Below are 24,718 nucleotides of genomic sequence, written 5' to 3' on the forward strand. Positions count from 1 at the left end.
ACGTTTCCTTTTTATAAATTTAATCGGTCTGTCTTGTCACATTAGTTTTGTCTATATATTTTGTATATATAAATATACTAATTTATATATATATATAAATAGAAACACGCAATTCTATAAATAGAAAATTCTATAAATAGAAACACGCAATTCTATAAATAGAAACACGCAATTCTATAAATAGAAAATTCTATAAATAGATACACGTGGTGGTGGTGACACGTGGTGGTGGTGGTGACATGAAATGACATGTGGTGGTGACACGCGGTGGTGGTGACAGGTGATGACACGTGGCCGTGACACGTGGTGGTGATGACATGTGGTGGTGGTGACATGTGGCGACACCTGGTGGTGGCGACACCTGGTGGTGGTGACATGTGGCGACGCATGGTGGTGGTGACATGTGGTGGTGGTGACATGCGATGACACGTGGTGGTGGTGACACGTGGTAGTGGTGACACGTGGTGGTTGTGACATGTGGTGATGGTGACAAGTGGTGGTGACATGTGGTGGTGGTGACACATGGTGGTGGTGACACGTGGTGGTGGTGACATGTGGTGGTGACGGTGACACATGGTGGTGGTGACACGTGGTAGTGGTGACACGTGGTGGTGGTGGTGACACGTGTTGTTGTTGATGAGCCCAAGTGTTTGATAAACAACAAGGTCTTGTCCTTAAGTATGTTCTGTTATAATATGAAGTTGATCCCTTCAATAATAGCAAAGTTACAGCCAGTTACAGCCAAAACAATGAAAATTTCAATAATTTGAACTTCAAAGTCAAGGTCATTAATGAGTGAAGGTCAAGGTCTGTCTGATTATTTTTAAGGGTTATCCTTGAAGATTATTATGTTCAAGTTTGAAGACAATCCATTCAAAAATAACAAAGTTACAGCCAATAATAGCCCCAAAAAATGAAAATTTCAATAATTTGACCTTCAAAGTCAAGGTCATTTATGAGTGAAGGTCAAGGTCTGTCTGGTTATTTTAAGGGATATCCTTGAAGATTATTATGTTCAAGTTTGAAGACAATCCATTCAAAAATAACAAAGTTACAGCCAATAACAGCATGAACAAGCAAAATTTGGACTTTTAACCTTGAAGGTCAAGGTCATTTATGGATGAAGGTCAAGGTTAGTGTGGTCTACTAAAAGGTCTTGTCCCAAGGGTTGTTGTGGCCAAGTATGAAGAAATAAAAAAGTTTAGATCCAGGTACAAGTTATCAGACGGCAACAGCAATGCCGCCGCGACTATAGCAACATCTCTACTTTTTTTTTCAAAAAAAAAAGTCAAGCTAAAAAGGGGCATAATTCTGTCAAAATGTTTGATAGATAAACCTCCTCCTGTCTACATGTTGGGGTCATGATGGTGAAGAAGTGTGCAAAGTTTCAAAGCCATATGTCAATGGACTTTGAAAATATTTGAGGTATTACAAAAACTTTAACATAAATGTTTTACGACGACGCCGACGCTCGGGTGACTACAATAGCTCTACTTATTCTTATCGAATAGTCAAGCTAAAAATAGACATAAGGAACCAAATACATTCACCATACCCATGTTTGGTGCATAAATGGGAAATACCTGAAGGAAAGTGAAGGCCATGATCATGGTTTATCAATGACATGCATATCAAGTAGAACTTTATATATATCAACTTACCGGCAATTAAACCATATAGGCTTCAGGACTTACAAGATGAACATTAAGACTTATATTAGGCATTAATTATGGACAATAATAAGGAACCAAAGGAGAAATTTTTGCTTGTTTATTTACTGTCTGTCACCAACAGGTGATTCCTGCTACATTCCACTGTTCTTTGTGGTCAAACTTTAAATCATAACTATATACCTCGAAACAAATACAAAACTAGAAATCTTCCTGTCATCACTGACAGATTAAACATCCATGATTTTCATGTCCATTAAAAGCCAAATGCTAAACTGTTTATATTCCACTGTATGTCAAAATAGTTAAATCATTCAAAAAATCACTTCTTATAACTGTTATGTGATTTAAATGAAAATCAAACAATTAAATATATTAATAAGTATAACAACTGACAATGGGACATTATTCTTTTGTCATTTTTAAATCAGTTAAGTACATGATATGATAGTCCTATATTTCTTACAGATTACTCCAAACCAAACATCTATTACATTTAACCCTTAACCTGCTGGAACTAAGTAGTACACAGATTGACAGTTTCCCAACTAGCAGACGACAGGCTATTCTTATCAGTAGAATTGTGAGTAAAGATAACCTATTGCGTATCGGTATAAAACATATGTAATATGGTCTGACTTGTGGTAAGTTTTACTATTTATTTAAATACCTTGAATGTCAAAGTGTTGAAAAATATACTGAAACGAAGCTAAGATCACAAGTTTTTCATTGGTGTAATGAATTCTAAAATCAGACATTAAATCGCCCCAAACTAGCAGTTTATAAACGGCTAAATTTGCATTGTTTTAGCATTAGAGATGTCAATTTTACTAGAAGATAAGGGAAATAACTTATTTTATTCACTCAATATAACTCGGTTATTTACGTTGTTCATATAGAGACTGTCAATGGGTGTATTAGTACAGCCAGGCTGGCCTGTACATCTATGCAGTATAAACAGGTTCTATACTGTTGGTTTATCAAGTTTTGATTTCCATCTTGATATTCCCAAAGATGATATTGGACAGTTCTAAAGATTGAAGAAAGAAAAATCCATTCTAGAGTTATAGCAGATTAAGGGTTAAATTTAGTTTGGTTACTTCATTTATCAATGTTTAGCCAACAAAAATTAAGTATTGTCATTACCTATAAAAACATTTCAATTACTGGTTTATTTGACTTTAAATATTGCAGAAAATCTAATAAATTCATAACTTAGATCACCGAGTATGAAATTTATGGGAGGGTTTAATTCGAAATTGATAATTAGCATAAGAATAAAATATTTCAAGAAGAAATGACCAAAATCTAACTGATATTAAACAACATATTTCTATTAATCTCATAGACATAAATGTAACAATCCGGTACAATGCTGCTTTTGTAATTTTTACAAAAATGTTCATTTGCTACATACATGTATCTTCAAATGACAAAATAAGAATATCGTAAATGCAGTTTTGGGGGAAGATATTTTTTAAGCAATGAGCTAGCTATAGCTGTGAGTTTACAACAGTCTATTCTACTTGATCAACAGAAACTTGACAACAAAATACAGAAAATATTTCCAGCGATTGTACATAAATAATGCAACAAAATCTAACAACATCAATATGTAAAACATAGAAATTTAGCCATTTTCTTCCCCTGATTTCATGACATGGACTAATCCAGCTGTGAATTTGGAACAGTCCATTGTAAATCTTTGGGATTTCAAGATCAAATTGTTTTTTTAAAAAAACTATCAATACATTATGTTTGTATCAGTGCTTGACAGAGTCTTCAATTATTACACTCAATGATTTAGAATATAAAAGGAAAGATTTAACAAACATGTGTATCATTATTTGCACACAAATCAATGCTTCTTATAATATACATGTACTAAAATAGATCAAAAAGAGATGAAGATAGTTATAGCAACATAATTAAAATTTAACTTAATTAACGACACTGATCAGTGGTGAAAAAATGATTGTAATTGAAAACCTAAATTAAGAGATGGCATAATTGTACATCAAGTTTACTGTATGAAATATCATTATGATTTCACATAATACTGATTAACTGCTGACAAAGTCACACCTATATAAGACTAGATAATATAATTCCTTCAGTTTCTGGAGGGTTAAGTCAAACAAAACATGGTGCCAAAATATTTGTACATACTTTCTATACGAGTTGCCATTAATTTACACTTAGTATCTCTGCTTCAAAAATTCTTAAGTTGTTTATGCATTTGCTGTGAATACTTATAAAAATTCTGAAGATTCTGTCTTGTAAATAAATTGTTAATAAATGAAAACAATTCTCCAATGCAATTAATGATTATGATATTACAATGTTGGTAAAGTCTCTGGCTCAAATAACCGTCAATTTTAAAGGTCGAAGATCTTGAAAGATTAAGCATGCATTTGGTTTGGAATGCAACTTCAATAAAGGTGTGCATCTTTGCTATAATTTATTATATGACAGTACATAATAGTATATGCAGTCAGGTGAGCAAATATTGTTGATATTTAAGAAATGAGTAAAAAATCAATCTGATTGTGATCTAGCCTTGTTTCTTGACGGTGATCCTAAAATCTTGCCAGTGATCATAAATTCTGGAATAGTGATCATACAGCTTTTGAATATGATCATTTAGTAATCATAGGAGTTGGTCCTTAATCATATAGCTTTGTTACCATGATCATACAGAATTTATGAGAATTATTGTGATCTTATAGAAATAGAACTGATATTGTGATCATACAGATCTGATATTTTGATCATACAAAACTGATATTGTGAACATACAGATTAATACAAAACTGAACTGTGATCATAAAGAACCGATATTGTGATCATACAAGTGATATTGTGATCATACAAAAGAGATACTGTGATCATTCAGAACTGATATTGTGATCATACAGAACTGATACTGTGATCATACAGAACTGATATTGTGATCATACAGAACTGATACTGTGATTCTACAGAACTGATATTGTGATCATACAGAATTGATATTGTGATAACATAGAAATGATATTGTAATCATACAAAACTGATACTTTGATCATACAGAACTGATATTGTGATCATGCAAAACTGATATTGTGATCATTGACATTGAAATCATACAGAACTGATATTGTGATCATACAAAACTGATACTGTGATCATACAGTTTGTTTGTTTCATTTTACGCCTTTTTCCAACAGTATTTCAGTCATATAGGCGGGTAGTCTCCTAACCATCGTTCCTGGAGAGCTACACCAGTGATATTGTGATCATACAGAACTGATATAGTGATCATACATAACTGAGAATTAAGTTGTTTGTAACCTAAGAGTGCTTTTTATCATCTTTAACCTTTTTCAGTCGGCAACCAAAGTAACTGCAGGGTAAAATTTATCGAAATGGTTGGAGCAGAGGATTAAAGCATGCAACAAAGGATGATTTATCCAATTGATGTGTGGTAGACAGATATTAAACACTATTTAGATGTAAGATATCATAGTTGCACATTGTTGGAGGTTATAATAGCTGATGAAGAATATTCTGGATGTGATCTGAACACAGCTCATAACAGTATTAATGTGTTTGTGTTTGTATGTTTCATGATTGATAGATTTCAGCATGTACTCAAAGAATAAGTGTAAAGCAATGCATAACTTTTCAAGTTTAACACAGCATGGTCAGGAGATTAAGAACAATATTAAAGTAGTTTCAATTTTGTAACAGTTACATTTGTTTGAAAAATTTCATATCATTACAGTATTTTTTCGGGGTAATAATATAAATAACACATAGGCCTATAAGTAGCCACAAACCAATGTGTCATTTATATACTGTTGTATAATGTCATGGATAAAGCTGACCCATTTACTGCTAATATCCTCATGATGTTACCACAACATTCCTTAACAAAACCAAACATAATTAACTGTGCTTAAGTCCCCACATAACAAGTGTTTCTATTTCCTTGTCACTTTAAATGATATTGTTCTGTCCATTTTTCATTAACATTTTTACTTAAATTTAATTAAGATAAAAGAATTTGACATTAGACATATAAATAAAGGTTGTTGGTCTTATTTTAAAATATATGTTAACTTGCATGGGTAGAATACTCCTGTAATATGTAAAGCACAAATCAGATATTGTTATGGTGTTGTCGTAGCAACATCATGAGTCATCAGCTCCATTTGTACAGCCCTACGTAACAGACTACACACATATATCAATAGCTAGAATTCAAGTAATACAGCAAATCTACGACAAAAAACACACAAAGCATTTTGTATGAAATAGTCAACATTACTGCCTTATAATATCTAGAAACAAATCATATGATATCTCTAAACCATACCTCATTAATACAAGGTACTTAAATATGCACCAAACACAAAGATAACCATTTAATAGAAATGTTAATTTCTTCATACAAGTAGCAAAATCTTAATTGTAAGTACGGGTCGTTTAAATGAAGAAGAAAGAATGTCGCGTGACATAATTTAGTCTACATTTGTTTTGGCGTGAAATAATTTAGCATTTGGGTTCAGGTTTGACTTGAGGATGGTTCCATTTTCTGTTGCACTTTGTTGTGACTGTGCAGATGAATAAAGAGGAGACGGTGAGGAGTTGCCTGAACTTGGCATAGTTATCCCATCTACAACAGCATTAGGTGGCATCAACGCCATCACTTCCGACATCTTAGACTTCAGGTCAACTATCTCTTGATCACGTTTCTGTATAACAGCTAAAAAAAATTCATAAGAAACGTAAATAAACACCACTTACAATAAATTTGTTTAACCCTCATAACCCTCAGGTCTAAATTTCTAAAATAGACTAGTCCATCTTTTAATCAGGACAAAACCATTAATCCATGTATGGTAAATTTGAAATAAGATGGATATGTTAACAGTGCAGACAATGATGAGACAGCAAACATGTGATGGCTGATCTTGGTCTGCAATGGTTGCAAGTGTAAAATCATTCACAACCAACAGGTTAAGGGATAAAGAATACATACTGTGTGAGACATACAAAATTACATCTCTTATTTAAACAAGGTCTTACAACCTGAACTAGGCAAGTGTCTATAAGTCTGTCTTAAAACAAAATTTAAATTCAAAATGTAAAAACAATTCAATAAAAGATTTCATTATCAAAAAAATAAAATTTCTGCAACTATTCATGATGTCTTCAAGCAATTAATGTCCTCACTAAAAAGTTAAGACTGACACAGGGATGAAATTCATTGTATTCATTTGAATATTATGGTGATAAAATACAACAATGGTTTTTATCACCGGTCAATTATATATCACTAAACTATATATTGATAGATTAATAATGACAATGTTATGCTTGGTGACCATATATCTCAATCAATGAAACTGATGTTCCACACTGTTTGTTTGTATAACTTACCTTGATATATTTCCACCTGTCGTTTAGCTTCACCAAGAGCAGAAAATAGATCAAGTTTCAGTCTAGTTTCTGCACTAAGACTGTTTTCTAGATGTGATGTTTTGTCCTGCATTGCAGCCAGTGCTGACATTAACACTTCTGTATCACTCTGTTGATCTTTATACTGCCGTAATGACTATCAAATATAAATAATAACATATATAAATATTGTTTTTTAATTTCAATTAATTTGGTGGAATTTCAGGAACATGGGGTACAGAAAATTCAGATAAAAGTGATTTGAATCAGCATTAAGTGAATTGTGTCATGTCCCTCTTGGAAGTGGAAAATAATATTACAATAACTATCATAGCGAAATAAGTACAAGCAATAGTGTATATAATTACCTTCATTGCTGGTGAACAACATGTTTCTATTCTTCAAATATCAAGAAATACAGGAAAAACTAAGGTTTAAGTATGAATACCTTTTCTATGAAAAGGAAATTTAACCAAAAAGAGGTATAACCACATGCTATTTGAAAAAGGACACTAAAAATTTTTAATATCTATTCAAGATCATAAACCAAGGGAGATTATTATGTATTTACCTGTACTTCCTTTTCAAGTTGTCTAACTTTATCTTCTTTGTTCTGTAAATCCCATTTAAGTTTCTGTATATCATTTTCTGTGTCACGTCTCCGTGATAAACATACATCTGTACAGCAGTCACCCCTGTAATTACAATAATAACCACCTTTAACTCACATATATTCATGTCATTGTTTTAACCCTTTCACTGCCATATGGTCGGCATATGCCGGCCCTATATTTTCGGCATATTTGCCATATGGACGGCTTTTGCCGTTTCTATAATAATAATAATAATTATAATAATAATTATTATGAAAATAATCATAATAAATATATAGATAATTATACCATTGACAATAATTATTATTATACTAGCAGATTTGGAAACATATATGATTATTATAATACTAATAACAAATAATGATAATAATATTAATTAATAATATAGTAATTTCTTAGAAAACCTTCTGGCAAATAGGTGATCAATAAATAAATAACCCTCTGGCAGCAAAAGAGTTAAAGATGCTTTCAGAATGAAACTGTGCTAAAATTGGTAATCTAAATCTAAGACTAAATCTAAGACAATGGGGAATATTTCTCACATAAACATATCTAGTAAAGCAAGAATGGGAAAATAACACCGGAATTATGCAAAAGTAAAGCCAAATCTGTGGCCCAATACAAATATTTCCAGGAATATGTTTACTTTTTAAGATCAATGTGAGAATTAAACCTACTGTTTTGAAGGTATCAGTATTATTAATCAAATAACGCATTTCAAACTCTACTGTTTTAGTATTCGGTACAACTTAGCATTTGCCAAAGTGCTATTGTTATATAATATGAAAAGGAAGCAATTCAATATGACTAAATAATTTTTTATAAGGAAACCAGCTTTGTAAACCAGCAGTGCATCATTCACAAATGTGGCGTTACCTAATAAAAATTGTCTAAGTCATATTCTATCTGATAATTTCAGTGTAATATGACAGACACAAGTTGTTTGGTAAATTCAAAAGAAAAATGTTTGTCACTAAATGAAATAAGTGACTCTTTGTTTCAGGGTTTTGTTACATTTTCAACAATAAATAAATGAACATACCTAGCAGTAACCAAGGCAACAGCTCTAGCAGCTGCAGCATCTTCTGCTTTTTTAGCTTTTCTTTCTGTATTTAGCTGTTGTTCTAATGCACTTTTAGCTTTTCTCTCATCTTGTAATTTACGCTCAATTGCTGATAAACTTTCTTTATCTTTCTGTCGACTAGTAACCAAGTTATGAAGTCTGGATAAAAAAAAATGGTTGATATCATTGCAAAATACTTAATTTTGTTCAGATATAAAATGTAAATTTACCATGTTACCTAATTTTTCAAATACCACTATATTAAATTACTTTGCAAATTATTCATTCTACCATCTGGAACTTTGCACACAAGATATTGGTCCAGGCCTAAATCAAATAGTACACAAATCTCCATAAAGTATTTCCATTCCTGTCAGTCCACTAAACCAAAGTGGAGTCCTTTTAAGCATTATAATCTTTAAAGCAAAAATGAATATAAAAAATTCTTACTTGTTCTGTAAATTTTCATTGTCCTGCTGTAGTTGATACAGCTCGGATCGTGTGTTTTTATCACTACATATAAAACTGTTTATCTGAGATTTAAGCTCTTGCTCTGTATTCCTACTTATTTGTAAATCTGTTTTCAATCTTTTAACATCATTCTCTAATCTGTAAAGTATAAAATAAATTCACCATCAATGAACATGTCATTAATAGAAAATTCTGTATTTATATATATCAAATGCCAAATATCAGTAATATATAGAACTAAATAGCTTGAAAAGTGGAAATCATTTGAAAATACGTCATCATGGTGTAATGCATGCTTGATTAAGTCATCACATACTTAACTGTCTTAAATGTTTCTGAAAATTAAATTCATGTAAGGAGAGAAGTGGCCTCTCACTTGAGACATAATAGAGATAATTGCACATGACAGGGATAATTGGGTTTAAAATGGAGATGTTGAATAGCATTGATATACAGACATTGAGATAATCAATGACAGTCCTTTGCATGAATACATCATATAATGTGTTACCAAATTACAAAAGCCCTCACCCTGAATCTGTTAACTTTATTAATTTGCAAGAAATTGATAAATGGCTGAACTTGGAACATATGAATATGAAGGCCAAAGAGATTCAAGAATCAAGTTCATGTATTATCACAAGATATGTATTATGGATAAGTTGTCATTAACTTTGCTTGCTTAGCTGAAAAGAGAATGATTATGTTTTCAGATTTGTAATAAAAGTGTCACTGGTTCAATTCTCAGGCTTAGCAACATTTGTCTCTTACCATTGATTAAGAAATCATATAGGATTTATAAGTAGTCTGTCACTTGCAGAGAAATTAGTAACTACTGGTAAGTTATCAAATAAAGCAGGTTGGGTGGACTGGCCACCAAGATGTGACCTCTATTTTGTTAAAATTGAAAAACAGACAAGGAAACAAAGTCTTCTGACAGACAAACTGGATAAGGACAGTATGCACCCAGACCTACTGTGGTATATAAACAAGAGTTGTCAATAGGACAGCAAGCTTGACTATTCTTAGAGCTTGATAGTAAAACAAGAGCCTGGATAATGTAGAAGTTTCTAAGTTCAAAAAGAGCCATAATAGATTAATTCTGTCACAATCCATGATATGGGCCTTGGATAGTGACCTCCAATTATACACTTAAATATGTGTTTGAAGTTTCAATCCATTCCGTTCAGTTATTCCAATTTGCATGCAAAAACTAAACCATAAATAGTGTGATGTTGATGACAACACAGATGTTTGGTTGAGTATAATAGCTTTCATGATTCTTCCAATAGTAAAGCTAAAAAGTAATTTCTATATTCAAATATTTCAGAAATGTGTCAAACTTATGATGCCCTCACTTCATTTGCCAGTCAGTAACTAAGTGGCATATTTACCTACTTTTAACTTAAAGTGTACTTAATAAAGGTCACGTGTTACAAGAAGTAAAACATATAATTATATTATTAAAACTTATGAGTTTCAGAAACCCATCTCATTCAAAACTATCTAATGATTAAACAAAGATTTCACAAAAAGGGTCTTTCACATAATGACCTCAAAATTAAAAGTCATATACATACATTTACTCCATAAGGAAGAATATCTCACATTTATCCAAGCTAATCAAAGAGAACAAACAAACTTTTACAGTTACAACTTTGAAAAAAAAAGCACAACAGGTCAACTAATCTATTGTGAACAGTTGCGTATCATGTGACTATAAAGGTAAGTCTGATGTCCCGGGGGATTAGCTTGGTAAATCACATATTGCTGGATAACAAATTTTGGTTACCAAGTTTAACAAGTCAGGACCTATACACTCTGTATCTTTATAAAACATACCTTTGTATATATGCTGCTTCATCTTTATTATTAGCAAATGCAGAAGAGGATATATCAGCTTTGTTGTAGTTTTTCCCTTTTTTAGAACTATTCTCCTTATTACTGTTCAGCTTTGAGCTCGAAACTTTACCTATACCATTCTGTTTATAATTTTTAGCCTGCTGTTCATTGGCGAAACTGTCAGCACTTTCATCAAAGCTGTTAATATCCGCAGTCTTTTTAGGCAGACTTTGTTCTATATATTGTATATCATCTTCGTTTTCTGTGTCTTTACTTGACTTTTTGTTGCTGTCATCTTTAGAAGATGATTTGGCGGATGATGATGTTGGTGATTTGTCAACTGGCACACTTCCATTTGAGATTACTTCCTCTTCTGATTTGGCAGGTAAAGCTGTAAAAGATAGAAACAAAATAATTTCAAACAGACAAGCTATAATCATGCTATTATTTGTTGCTGTTGGGCATTAAGCATTATCCATTGTCATTGTTAATACAATTTACTGCTTAAATGAAACACCCCCCTCCCCCACCCCACCCCACACAAGTGCTTAAATGTGAACTTTAGCTTAAGTTGGCACTAGGCTTAACCCAAGTGACATTTCTTATGTTTTACAAAAATGCTCTAAATTTCTTATATACATCATTATGAATAACATTTATAGAAAGTCTAAATTATCAATCTTCAGATTTTGCTGCCAATGTTGCAATCTGAAACATTTGTTTCTTTTTGTCTTGATATATAGAAGTTCTGCATGCATATGGCAATTTTTTCATGTTATATTCATAATTGAACAATCAGTATCAATGTTCTTTCAGGACTTTTGATTGAACAACATTTGTAATTGTCTGTATAGAATAATCCCCAATATATGTCACATCCGCTAAGGGGAGTAACTTTCTTGACGCTTATCGCTTATATGAAAGGGTCTTTATAAGGAATATATTACATAAATGTGTTACTCTGTTGGTTCGTATCGCTTGAGTTAATTGTCTGAAGTTGTATTCCCAATATGCCAATAGGGTGAGACAGTGGGAACACAACTTTATGCCATAACAGGACCAAAATGCCCAAAATGCAATACACAAAAGTAGTCCAGCATATGTTTAACATATAACACAGGCTAGCTAATGAACACAAATTATTGAATATTGATACAGATTTTCATATTTATTCAGTCTAAAATGAGTGTATTTTTATCAGAAAAAATTAAAGTATAATTTCACTTATATAACTTTGCAAAACTATCTTTTCAATGCCTCTATCACACAAGTTTGCATCATACTCTGCTATATGTAAATAAATTATCTGAGTTTGACATTCAATTTTACAGCCTTATTACAGTGTTAAGGAAGATAATAAATTATTTAAATATTCAGGTCAGAATTTTTTTTTAAATTTTCTATTAAACAGCAAACACACAGACTTTTCTAGAAAACAATCTTTACAGATGAATGACAATATAGATAATGGGAGATGCCTTATCATAACCAATACACTACCATTTTAGTGGTCATACAGTCAAAAAAGAACCCACAAAAAACTGTCAAATATTTTACCTTTTTGTTTTTCTACATTTTGTAATTCTGGAGGCAGTGCTTGTTGTATAAGTTGAAAATAAAATTCATTGTCTTTTTGTACATCTTTCTGTTTTCTCTGAAATAATAAACAAACAAAATATTCAAACTTTGTTTGTGATATATTATGGGCTTAAGAACAGTAGCTTGAATGGTGTTTTTTCTTAACAAAGCAAGTGGGTATTCTATGAAAGTTTGTTATATTCTTTAGTGCTTATCATTACAATTCCTCTTGAAATATCTACATTCTGGGTACAGTACACACCCCCATTAATTACAAATTAATCGATTTAAAAAAAAAAAGAATAGAAATTCTTGCAATGACCTTTGACCCTTAAAATAGATGCAAGAAACAATATGAAATTTAATCAGCAACAGTTAAACCTCATCAAGGCTATTTAACTGAACCAGACTCATATTACTACCAAATTAACAACCTTACATGATTTACATCCCAATTTAAACATAATCAAAGGGCTGCAAACCTCTGTGGTATTTTCTGATCTTTGCAATCTAAATCATACTGACTATCTGTATGTATTTTTCCTGTATAAGTTTTTATATACTATAATTAATCTTACGCAGCGACTGCGTCTATAACAGTTTGAGATTGATACAAATGGAATTTTTGCATGACTAGAGTTGCATCAAAAAATCATTTTTCATTTTTTATGACAGCCACACTTTATCCTTGCATATCGTGGCTACTTCCTTAAAAAAGACACTTCAAAAAAAAAAAGTTGCCTCGACTAGGATTTGAACCTTAGGCCTCTCACACACCCTAAACGAGCGCGCAACCTCTGCACCACGGTGAAGTAAATACATATGTATGCTTGAATAAAACAACTATAATATTATAATTCTAAATTTGAGAATTTCCATTCCTTACTAATTCGAGGTATTTTGTTACGTTAAAACCTGTTGTTTATTCCTGATGAAAATAATTTAGGCGAATAATCTTCGAAAACAGTACGACATTGTATATATTTCCACTATTACTTCGACAGTCAAGATTATTTGTGTACGACGCCTCAGGAGTATTTCGGTAATTCGAATAGAAAAATTTAGGATTTTCATTGATTAAGGGCTTAAACGGAAATAGCCGAACATTTTTATTGGGTAACTAAGAAATGTGCCCATTTAGGACAACTGGGTGCCCCCCAGGCTCCAACTGTTCTGGTTCAATCCTTTTTCAATCCAAAAAACTCTACAAATACAAAATCCAACAAGTCGAAACCCCAGGTGCTAAAATCTAAATATGGGCTGAGCAAAACCTGCCCATAATGGGTTTATAATGACTATGTCAAATCCTTATTGAGTAACTTGCGACACAAGGTTTGAAAATTGCAAAAAATTTTCATAAGTGAAGGGCAATGACTCTAAAAATACTAAATAAATCCAGACGAAAATACCTGGTGCACAACTGCACATGCTGATCAAATATTCCTGCAAAGTTACATGACTATAGGTCAAATACTTTTTGAGTTACGTTTTGCGACACATGTTGAAAATTGCAAAATTTTACTAAGTCAAGGGCAATAACTCTGAAAATACTAAAATATTCCACACGAAATACCCAGGTGCACAACTACACATGCTGATCAGCATTTCCTGTAAAAGTTTCATGACTCTAGGTCAAATACTTTTTGAGTTACATGCGACACAAGTTGAAAATTGCAAATTTTACTAAGTCAAGGGCAATAACTCTGAAAATACTAAAAATATCCAGATGAAAATACCCAGGTGCACAACAACACATGCTGATCAACATTCCTGTAAAAGTTTCATGACTCTAGGGTCAAATACTTTTTTTGAGTTGCATGCGACAACAATTTGAAAATTGCAAATTTTTTTCTAAGTCAAGGGCAATAACTCTGAAAATACTAAAAATTATCCAGACGAAAATACCCAGGTGCACAACTACACATGCTGATCAACATTCCTGTAAAGTTTCATGACTCTAGGTCAAAATACTTTTTTGAGTTTACTGTGCGACCACAAGTTGAACATTGCAAAATTTTACTAAGTCAAGGTCAATAACTCCCGAGAATACTACAAATATCAGACGAAAATACCCAGGTGCACAACTACACATGCTGATCAACATTCCTGTAAAGTTTCATGACTCTAGCGTCAAATACTTTTTTGAGTTACATGCGACACAAGTTGAAAATTGCAAAAATTTTACTAAGTCAAGGGCAATAACTCTGAAAATTTACTAAAAATATCCAGATAAGAAAATACCAGGTGCACAACAAACAAATGCTGATCAACATTCCTGTAAAGTTCATGACTCTAGGAAGTCAAATACTTTTTGAGTTACATTGGACACATGTTTTTTGAAAAAATTGCAAAATTTATACTAAGTCAAGGGGCAATAACTCTGAAAATACTAAAAATATCCAGACAAAAAATACCCAGGTGCACAACTACACAGCTGATCAACATTCCTGGTAAATTTTCATGACTCTTAGGTCAAATACTTTTTGAGTTACGTGCGACACAAAAGTGAACGGACGGAAGGACGGACAGACGGACGGACGGACAAGGGGTAAATCTAAATGCCCGCGCACATTTAACGTGGGGGCACAAAAAAGATATTCATCCGCGAAATTTGTGATTGTAACCTCATATTTCTATTGACTACTCTAAACTTTTAATGCACTGTAATTCGTTAAATGCCTACATTAAAAATTATTCTTTCTTTTAAACTGCTGGTTTTTAAGCAGTTCTGAGTGAGAACTACTTTGCGTTGTTAGGTCTGTTAGGAAACTTTGTGTTAGACCGTGGATGTTAGCTTTGTATTTACTGATCTTGCGATCAGAAAATACAATAATGATGTTCTATCAGGTTTGAAATCTTTCCATTTGCTTAAATTTAACAGTTATCAATAACTTCCATCAAGGATATAAATTTCTAGGAGATTTATTCAACCATCAAACATAAACAATGCTGATATTTTACAGCTAATATATAATGATTTTATTGTACTTTATGTTTGTAAGGTTTTTCATCTGATAATCATAACATTTAAATAAACAATATACACTACTTCTTACAATTTATGAAGTAATTTCTTTTTTTCCCTTAAATTTTTTCTTAAGTTTGCTGTAATATAAATTTGTTATAAAGTTTCTGACAGGTTATATGGCCTATATAAATGGTAGTTTGCAATATAAACCTTACCTAGTGGCTCGGGTTATATATGCAAACAACCATTTATACAGGGTCATATAACCTGTCAATAATCTTTATAACTTTTACGATTTGCAAAAAAACCCAAAAATTTCTCTAATATAATGATGACTTATTAACTCACCAATCTAAGTTTATATGAAACATAAGTCTTAAAACCAAATCCTAAAGTAACAACTGGATAGCCAATACTGAAAAAAAAGAAACATACAATGTATATAACATTAACAAGTTACAATAAACTCCTAAAACAATAATGTTGAAATACAGTTAAATCCAGAATGTTAACGCTTGTATAACTGAAATTATAACTGTTAATTTGGTTAGTGAAATGTCCATTCTTGATTAATGAATTTACTTAATGAAATCCTATAATATAGAAGTCAAAAGTAAACTATTTTAATGTACAGATTTTCCTGTACAAGTGATACAGGAAAGTTATATGACTTCTAAATATCTGAGAATTAATAAAACCAAGACATATCAGTGTAACTTTTTGTAAGTGGAGAATAACATTAAATGTATATTACAGAAAAATTCAGATCATCATCATCTATCAACTTACTCAGACAATAAAAAATGTAACTAGGTAATAAGGGAATAGTCTGCTTGTTATAAAACATAAACTTATACATGTTCATATAATAATGATGGACAAAATGTACCTACCAATGAGCTGCAAAAGGTCGACAAAGATCAAGGTTAAATGGCAAGTTTTTAAGTTCTCTAAGTCTTACAGATGCTTCTATATAGACAAATAGTAACCACAGTGACACTGTGGGAAGACATATACCTCGTTCTGAAATAAATGATTTAAACATTTCATTAGTAAATTTAAAAGAACTAGCACAATTATAATTTACAAAATCTTTGTTCAATACAAGTATGATAACAATGATACTGGACAAACATCAAACCTGTGACAGGTGAGCTAAAACACTCTGGAATCAAATACTAGTTAGCTGTATATTGCACAAAATGTGACTTCTCTAATGTGTCTAGGGGATAAACAAGTCTTTTTCATGGAACATAAAATCACTTTAAAGCATCAACGACATATGGAATGGATTCTAAAGAAAACCTTTTCTTCCATTAGTCAATTTTAGATTGGTGCTTTAATTAACAAAGTGATTACATTTATGTTTATTTCTTTATATTTATAACTTTGATCACAATTTCTAGTTTGAACATTATATATTTTATTAAGCTCAATTGTGAGGACAGTTTATCTCGAGTGAGCTTCCTGGTACTAACCAGTACTACTCTTTAGTGTCATATGAGGTCATGGTCATGACCCAGTAGGGTTTGAACCCACAATTCTTGGATTGAGAGGCTATCACATTAACACAAGGCTGCCACTCCCTTTACCTGATTAAAAGTCAGTATTTATTCTAAAATTCTATAGAGGCAACTATGTTATAATTATATTTATTTTGTCATTAAAACTTTGTTAATGACTATTTGTATACTATAGGCAAGTTTATTAAGGTTCTTTTCATAATATCATCCTTTGAAATAACAGAAGCAAATTTTTTTTTTTGTAAAATGTTTTAAACCTGTGGGCTGGACATTTGCCACCATATTTGGTAAAAAAGGCTCTTGAAACCACTGTAACAGTGTTACATTGTAAATGAATATTGTGTAACAATTTCACAAGTCAACACAATCCTTAATTTCAATGATGTCATATATACAATGATACAATGATTAATTAATACACACCTTATTGTTAGAGGCTTAACAAGTTCACAGTATTAAACACCGTAGGACATTACATGTGTTGGAAGTCAGCATTATAATTATTGGAATATTTACTCGCTACAAATACTCTATGGACATTGATATCTTATCTGTGAATATTTAATTTCCTGTATCATTGTAACTGCCAGAAATTCAGCCATGTTAACTTGCTAAATCATCTTTTGTTACAAGTAAGAACTTATTATAGAATGGATCTAAAGTTACAAAATAATGCCATCTGAATAATCTCTGAATCTCTGTTATACACATGTATAGAGATTCACAAAACACATACAACCACTCAAGTCTATTCTAGTTAAATTTTATATATATATATATTTATTAAACTGATTATCATAGCATTAAGGAATGGACTTTTATATGAAAATTATTTATGTATAATGTCAACAATCATATAATATTTGAAACATCATTTAGTTATAAATAGACTAAAGCAGCATCTCAACCGCTTTGTATAAATCATATTTTACCTATAATAATATACCTACTCCAGTCCATGTAGCTATAAAAATATGACTACTGTTATTTTTATCTCAAACAGTGTGATACTGGATAATAACAGGGATTCTCACATTTACGCCAAATCAATCATGAACAAAGCCAGCAGACAGCTGTCAAAAGCAGATGTCCAGTTTTCTATATTTTTCTGCTATGTTTGTGACACATTTCAATAATTTGACAAACCATTCCACAGATGAAATATAAGGTCATCTTTGATAAGTGGTCATGTTCTTTAAAACATATTCGTCCCTTTTACATGTTTTTTTTTAACAAAACGCAGACAATAGAATATAATTAATCTTTAAAGACTTTTCTAGTATCATCTATATGCATCACATTTTGATAAATACATATATATTTTTTGAAGTGATGACTTAAATGGCCAATACAATACTGACCTTACATTTACCATTTTTATAAAATACTAAACTTAAGTAAGATAGAGCTTTTCATGGGATGTTTGTTATCATATAAGATAAACAAGTTTTACAGAAAATTTTCTTTTAGCCTGAAATAATTGTCTTTAAAAGTGAATAAGGTCACTCAAATATAAGCTATTAATAGTAAAATACAAACCTGTGTGCCATACATATTGTACCCATACATATGTGCTGGCAGCAAAAAACAGCCATTGAACTGGTATAAATAGGTAGCAAACAACATCCGATGTTATGGCTATGCTTACAAAAAATACAGAAAATGCCTGAAATATTTAAAAATATATTCATATTAATGTAACACTATATGGCTAATTGAAGGCCATAAAAATAGTCTACTTATTTCAACACATATTAATCTATGGTTTCTATACAATCTCATATTACCATAGCAACTCATTCTAAATAAACCAATTAGGCAGTTTATCTGCATGGTATATACACCAGAATATTACAATTAATCATGAACGAAAAAATGTTTTTTGAAGTTTTACTTTTAAATATCAAAGTTAAAGATGTTTAGCATTTTAAAAGAAGTTCCTATTTTTCAGTAAAACTTATTAAAAGTAATCAATATTACTTACCAGGCCTTGAAACTTGAACGAGTCGTACACACTTCTCATAAGAAGCCAGAAAGGCCACAGGTACTCAAAGCGGAACTCAAGGATGAAATCTGCCATCAGAACTAGTGCCCAAACCATCAGGAATTTCATGTACAAAAAAGTACTGAAAAACAATAAATCAAACTTGCTTCACCTTAAATATTTGTGAGAGAATTAACATTTTATCATGTTAACAGACTCTGATTAAAATCCTTGCACATTTAAAATAATTACCTTGGGAAAACAGAGTGATGGGATGATCTGAAATTTTGCACACAAGTTCTAAGTACAGACATACATGTATACATTATGTACATCAAATGGAACACAAGTCTCTAAAAATTATTTCCTGTCCCTTCATGTCAACAAGAGCTTTCAGTAGGATAGGACAATTGACTATTCTCAGTACTTGATAGTAAAACAAGAGCCTGGATAATGACTTAATGTAGAGTTTTCTAAGTTTAAAAAGTGGCCATAATTCTGTCAAAATCCATGTAAGATTTATGGGCCTTGGACAGTCCCCTCCTATAATGCTCTCAAATAAGTGTGTGTAGTTTTGATCCTTTCACTTCAGTAGTTTTGGGGATACTAACTTGTAAACAAAAACTTAACCAAAAAGTGATGGGGATGCCTGGGCGAATACAATAGCTCTCCTTATTCTTTGAAAAGTCAATCTTCAGTAAAGTCCTTTTAAACAGGAAATCCTGTTTTCATTAAACAAACATATTATATTAATAATCACTTGTGTAAATATCAACAAAAACTTTCTACTAGTGACAAAATAACTCATAAAGGTTAAAAGGTAAACAATCTTGCCAGATATACTCCTTATTACTATCAAATTTGATTTTCGAATGGGACTTTTCAACATGTCCGAGTAAAATCATGTCAATTTTTAAACTGATAGCATTTAGAAAAGTTCAGAATTTTTTTTGTTTCTTTCATTTTACGCCTTTTCCCAACAGTATTTCAGTCATATAGGCGGTAAAAAAAAGTTCAGAAAATTATTAGGTTTATTAGTAATGTTTTAATATACATGACCTTTTCAATATATACTGAGGACAAAGGCCAATTTGCAAAGAGACATTAATGCAGTACATATTGGAAATATATTGTCTTTGACCTACTTTTACATACAATTAGGTGAATAAGGTCTAAATTTGAAATTTTCTGAATTTGTCGATAAACTGTTTATTTGACAAGTTTTTTATTTAAATGCAAAACTGCCTGCATAACCCATTCTTTAAGATGTCCAATCTATTTTTTCCCCTACAAGCTTCTGAGTTCTAACTACATGTATAATTTAAGGACAGAAACTGGCAATAATTTCATTTAAGTCCCAATAGTCTTTAATCTCTGCCCCAGGTCACCCAGGTGTAAAAATTGATAAGGATATAGGTAGACCCAATTAACACCAGCAGGGTGTATTCTAACATGTGTCAACTTATTATTGGGCACACAGTAATTGGTATTGCCAGAGGTATTAAAATACATGTGAGAAGTAAAGATATCATCCACCAATGATGATGTATTATGCACTATTTAACCACAGCCATTGTCTAAGTTGATACTTTGAAGCAGATTGGATCGTTTTTGTGCTTAAATAATAATACTTTTGAAAATTTTGTTTTAGACTGCTGATTAAATCACCACTGGAAAGCAATGTTAAAATAATAACAAAAATATTTACTTCCAGACATTAAAAACCAAAACTGAGAATATTTCTGCTGAAAACAGGAAAGTTTTAAATCATCACATTTTCGCAATGGCAAAATTAATGTTTTTTTGTTAATATTTTACAATAATGCTATGTTCTTTTTGAAAATCTTTAGTAATACTAAAAATGTGAAGTACATTAGTGGATGTGGTAAGCATTCTTATGGAGAGCCTAATATTACTTTCCATCCAACCTGCCATTCTGAAAGTTGATACATGATTATATTATCATACAGTGCTGAGTAGATTATACCAGGAAAAGAAGAGAGATAATGACATGCCCATATAATGTTGAAAAGGCAACAAAGAAAACTACATTGTACAATATGAGTTTTTTTTGTAATGTTAAATTCAGGCTTTAATTAAAGGCCAAATGAATCATTATTTTTGTTGTGCGGTGATTCTAACTTAAGACACAGTGTTTTTTTTTCCAATTTTTTGGGAATGGTGCCGGTACCAGACTGATTGGGAAAAAAATGTGTTATTTTGACTTAAATGGGGAATTTTTAAAGCATTTTTTTCAGCTACAATTAAGATAATTAGATTAGTCATCATGAATAAAGATAGCTAACAGCTTCCACTGTCCAGGTAGAACTATTGAGTGGTGATTTATATGAATATGTTGGATTCAAATGATTTCAGAGAAATCACTTGGCCTTGTGGGAATTTTGAACAGCCATTTTGGGAATGAAAAATTGGAAATTGGGAATTTTAATGTCTATTTTCTATTGGGAACAGTACCATTTTAGGATAGTAGTTATATATAGAAACTAGAAATGTGTCATCATGCCACGGATGCCCCCGCATGCAGCCAAAATTTCAAATGTTATAATATTTAGTTCCAAATTTGTTTGCACAAATTATTTTTTTCATTCTAAGTTCAAAGCCCTTAAAACTTTTCAATGTTAACACAAACCATTTTTATACAATTCTCAAGGCACTGAAATTATTCAGTCTTAACCTTTTGAAAATAGCATATTGCATATTTGTAGCCAAAATAATGGCTATATACATTTCCACAAAAGTATGAGTGCTGAAACTGAAAGTTCAAAATTTTTCCAACATTCAGGAAAGATAAGTTTGTCCAAAATCATTGAACCACGACCAAATTCAAACTTAAACTGCTTATTCCTAAGATGTATCTATATTATTTTCAAAGTGAAAGGGACATAACTCTGCCAAAAAATCATCGAACCATGACCAAATTCCAACTTGACCTGCGTTTTCCTTTGACATATCCATATGTCAATTTTGAGTTGAATATGTAACACTGTTGGGTTGATAATGAACAGAAACTGTAAATTTCATATCATTTTCAAAGTGAAAGGTGCATTACTCTGCCAAAAATCATTGAACCATGACCAAATTCGAACTTGGCCTGCGCATTCCAAAAACATATCCATATGTCAAATTTGAGTTGAATGTGTAATACTGTAGGGGAGATAATAAACAGAAACTGAAAATTTCATATTATTTTTAAAGTGAAAGGGGCATAACTCTGCCAAAAATCATCGAACCATGACCAAATTTGAACTTGACCTGCGCATTCCTTTGACATATCCATATGTCAAATTTGAGTTGAATGTGTAATACTGTTGGGGAGATAATAAACAGAAACTGAAAATTTCATATTATTTTTAAAGTGAAAGAGACATAACTCTGCCAAAAATCATCGAACAATAACCAAATTTGAACTTGACCTGTATTTTCTCATGACATATCCATATGTCAAGTTTGAGTTGAATGTGTTGTACCGTTGGGGAGATAATGAAAGGAAACTGAAAATTTCATATTTTTTTCAAAGTAAAAGGGGCATAACTCTGCCAAAAATCATCGAACCATGACCAATTTCGAAGTTGACATGTATTTTCTAATGACATATATATATATCAAATTTGAGTTCAATATGTGCAACGGTTATTAAGATAATGAACGGAAACTGATGATGACGGAAGGACGGACGTTCTCACAGGACAGTAATTATTTGGCTACTCTATTGTTCTCTCTATTGTTCTTTTTAGCCACGCAAAAGAAAATAGCCACATAAAAGCATTACGGAATGAAAAACATCAAAGGGAAAGAACAGTTACCTATTGTCCCTCTAGCCACATAATTACTCTCCTGTGAGTGCGGAATGACGGAACAGGGTAACACTATATGCCCCTGCCATTATATGGCGGGGGCATAATTAAAAACACTGAGACATTACATAATCATTTTTTCATTCTTTCTATTTATAAAAGAAAAGAAAGAGTTATAAGTATATATCTTTGTTTAGTATCCATGTAAAACTGAAATAAGATATATATGGAATGTAAATTTAATCAACCCTGCTATTTAGTGCACAGTTGTGAAAAGTCCAGGAGATGAAAATTTTACAATTATTTATTTACTACCAATATAAGTAAAAGCAAAATACACATCTTTTATATTTATTTAAGTTAAAATTTTTGGCTACTGTTTCACTCCGTAGACTATTCACACAAAGATGTTTCACTCCCTACTTTTATGTCAAAATAAATTTGATACTTTGATTAAATAAAATTTCTTAATATAAATTTTGATGAAATTTTGAATAATAAATAACCATAAAAATGACATAAAAGATTGCAGTAAAGTTTTGGATATTCTATTATTCACTCTCCATATGATTATAGCTACTATAAAAGGTGAAGAATTGCACTCTGGACATCCAAATTTTCAAAGCCAACGTTCTTGAAAAAGACATAAAAATATTACTGTTTACGAAAATTGAAATAAATTTAATTACTTAATATATATATATGGAACACCTATTTTTATTCATATAGCGAAACATCACAAATTAAAAATTCGGTATTACTTTGCCAACTTTTGTAGTGTTTTTGTTAATTGGGAGTGAAAATGTTGGGTTTTAATAAATATTTAATTGCAAAAATCATAATGTTATTTTATCTAAAACGTCATTATGTTCTCATTGGCTCAATCAAGTATACATGGAAGGTATTGTTAAAAATATCCCTGACATAACGCGATGACACAGATCAATTTAATAATTCATCAATCATAAGTTGGTTGTGCAATGCAACTACTCACAGTAATGTAATAATTATATCCGGAAAATATAGTTAATAAACCTTATAATACAACTTTCCTAAAGTTTACAATATAAAAAAAATAAGCATAACAAAGAATTTCGTTAAAATTGATACCAACAGTGACAAATACTGTAATTTAAAAATGAACATCTAAATCACAAAATGTCACCAAAAACGTTGTTAAATTTTCAACTCGTGTAAGTTCACACAAAATTGAATAAATTTCTATATATTGATGTTATGTATCAAGTAAATACAATATGAGATGAATGTTCTGCAATGCATAATGAGGTCAATTTTCATTCTAATCTGGAGAATGTGTTTTTGTTAATTTGCTGCCATATTGGAAATTTTTTGTCTCACCTTCCGTAAAATCCTTCACTTATTTTGCTCCTTTTCAGTGGTCTACGTAGTTTAGCACAGTCAGCATTTCTAGGTCTCTTCATATTCTGTCAACAAGACTTTGAAATATTCAATTATGTCCGGTCTAAAGCTATTAATTTTATCAAAATATTTTCCGGAAACCCTGGAAGTCTGCTCATGTGTAATTTCAGACATGCGCAAGTCAGTGACAGCTGATCGGATATTTCCGTGAATGCGGAAATTCTAAATTGTTATCCGGCAAAATTCGGAAATTTTCGGCGTAACTATGGGATTGTGGGAATAAATAAAACAACTTGATTCTTTTTATATAGTTTATTATTTTAATCGATGTATTGATTGATCTAGAACTATTTTTTAGCGACGAA

At 31.4% G+C, this 24,718-nt stretch overlaps 1 protein-coding gene across 1 annotated transcript; it reads right to left on the minus strand.

Annotated features, from left to right (window-relative positions):
- Positions 1 to 1,755: 1,755 nt before the first annotated feature.
- LOC132728574 (macoilin-like) lies at positions 1,756 to 24,552 on the minus strand. The gene is made up of 12 exons (XM_060714234.1): positions 24,333 to 24,552; positions 19,159 to 19,300; positions 18,714 to 18,840; positions 16,545 to 16,674; positions 16,000 to 16,066; positions 12,663 to 12,759; positions 11,106 to 11,496; positions 9,243 to 9,401; positions 8,772 to 8,951; positions 7,687 to 7,810; positions 7,098 to 7,272; positions 1,756 to 6,420 (listed from the first exon to the last, which is right to left on the minus strand). Exons 1-12 carry the CDS (start codon positions 24,413 to 24,415, stop codon positions 6,176 to 6,178), a joined length of 1,920 nt encoding a protein of 639 aa, XP_060570217.1. The 5' UTR covers positions 24,416 to 24,552; the 3' UTR covers positions 1,756 to 6,175.
- Positions 24,553 to 24,718: the final 166 nt, after the last annotated feature.

The sequence above is a fragment of the Ruditapes philippinarum genome, unplaced genomic scaffold (assembly GCF_026571515.1).
Source record: "Ruditapes philippinarum isolate M1 unplaced genomic scaffold, ASM2657151v2 ctg755_1_1_1_1, whole genome shotgun sequence".
Taxonomy (NCBI): Eukaryota; Metazoa; Mollusca; class Bivalvia; order Venerida; family Veneridae; genus Ruditapes; species Ruditapes philippinarum.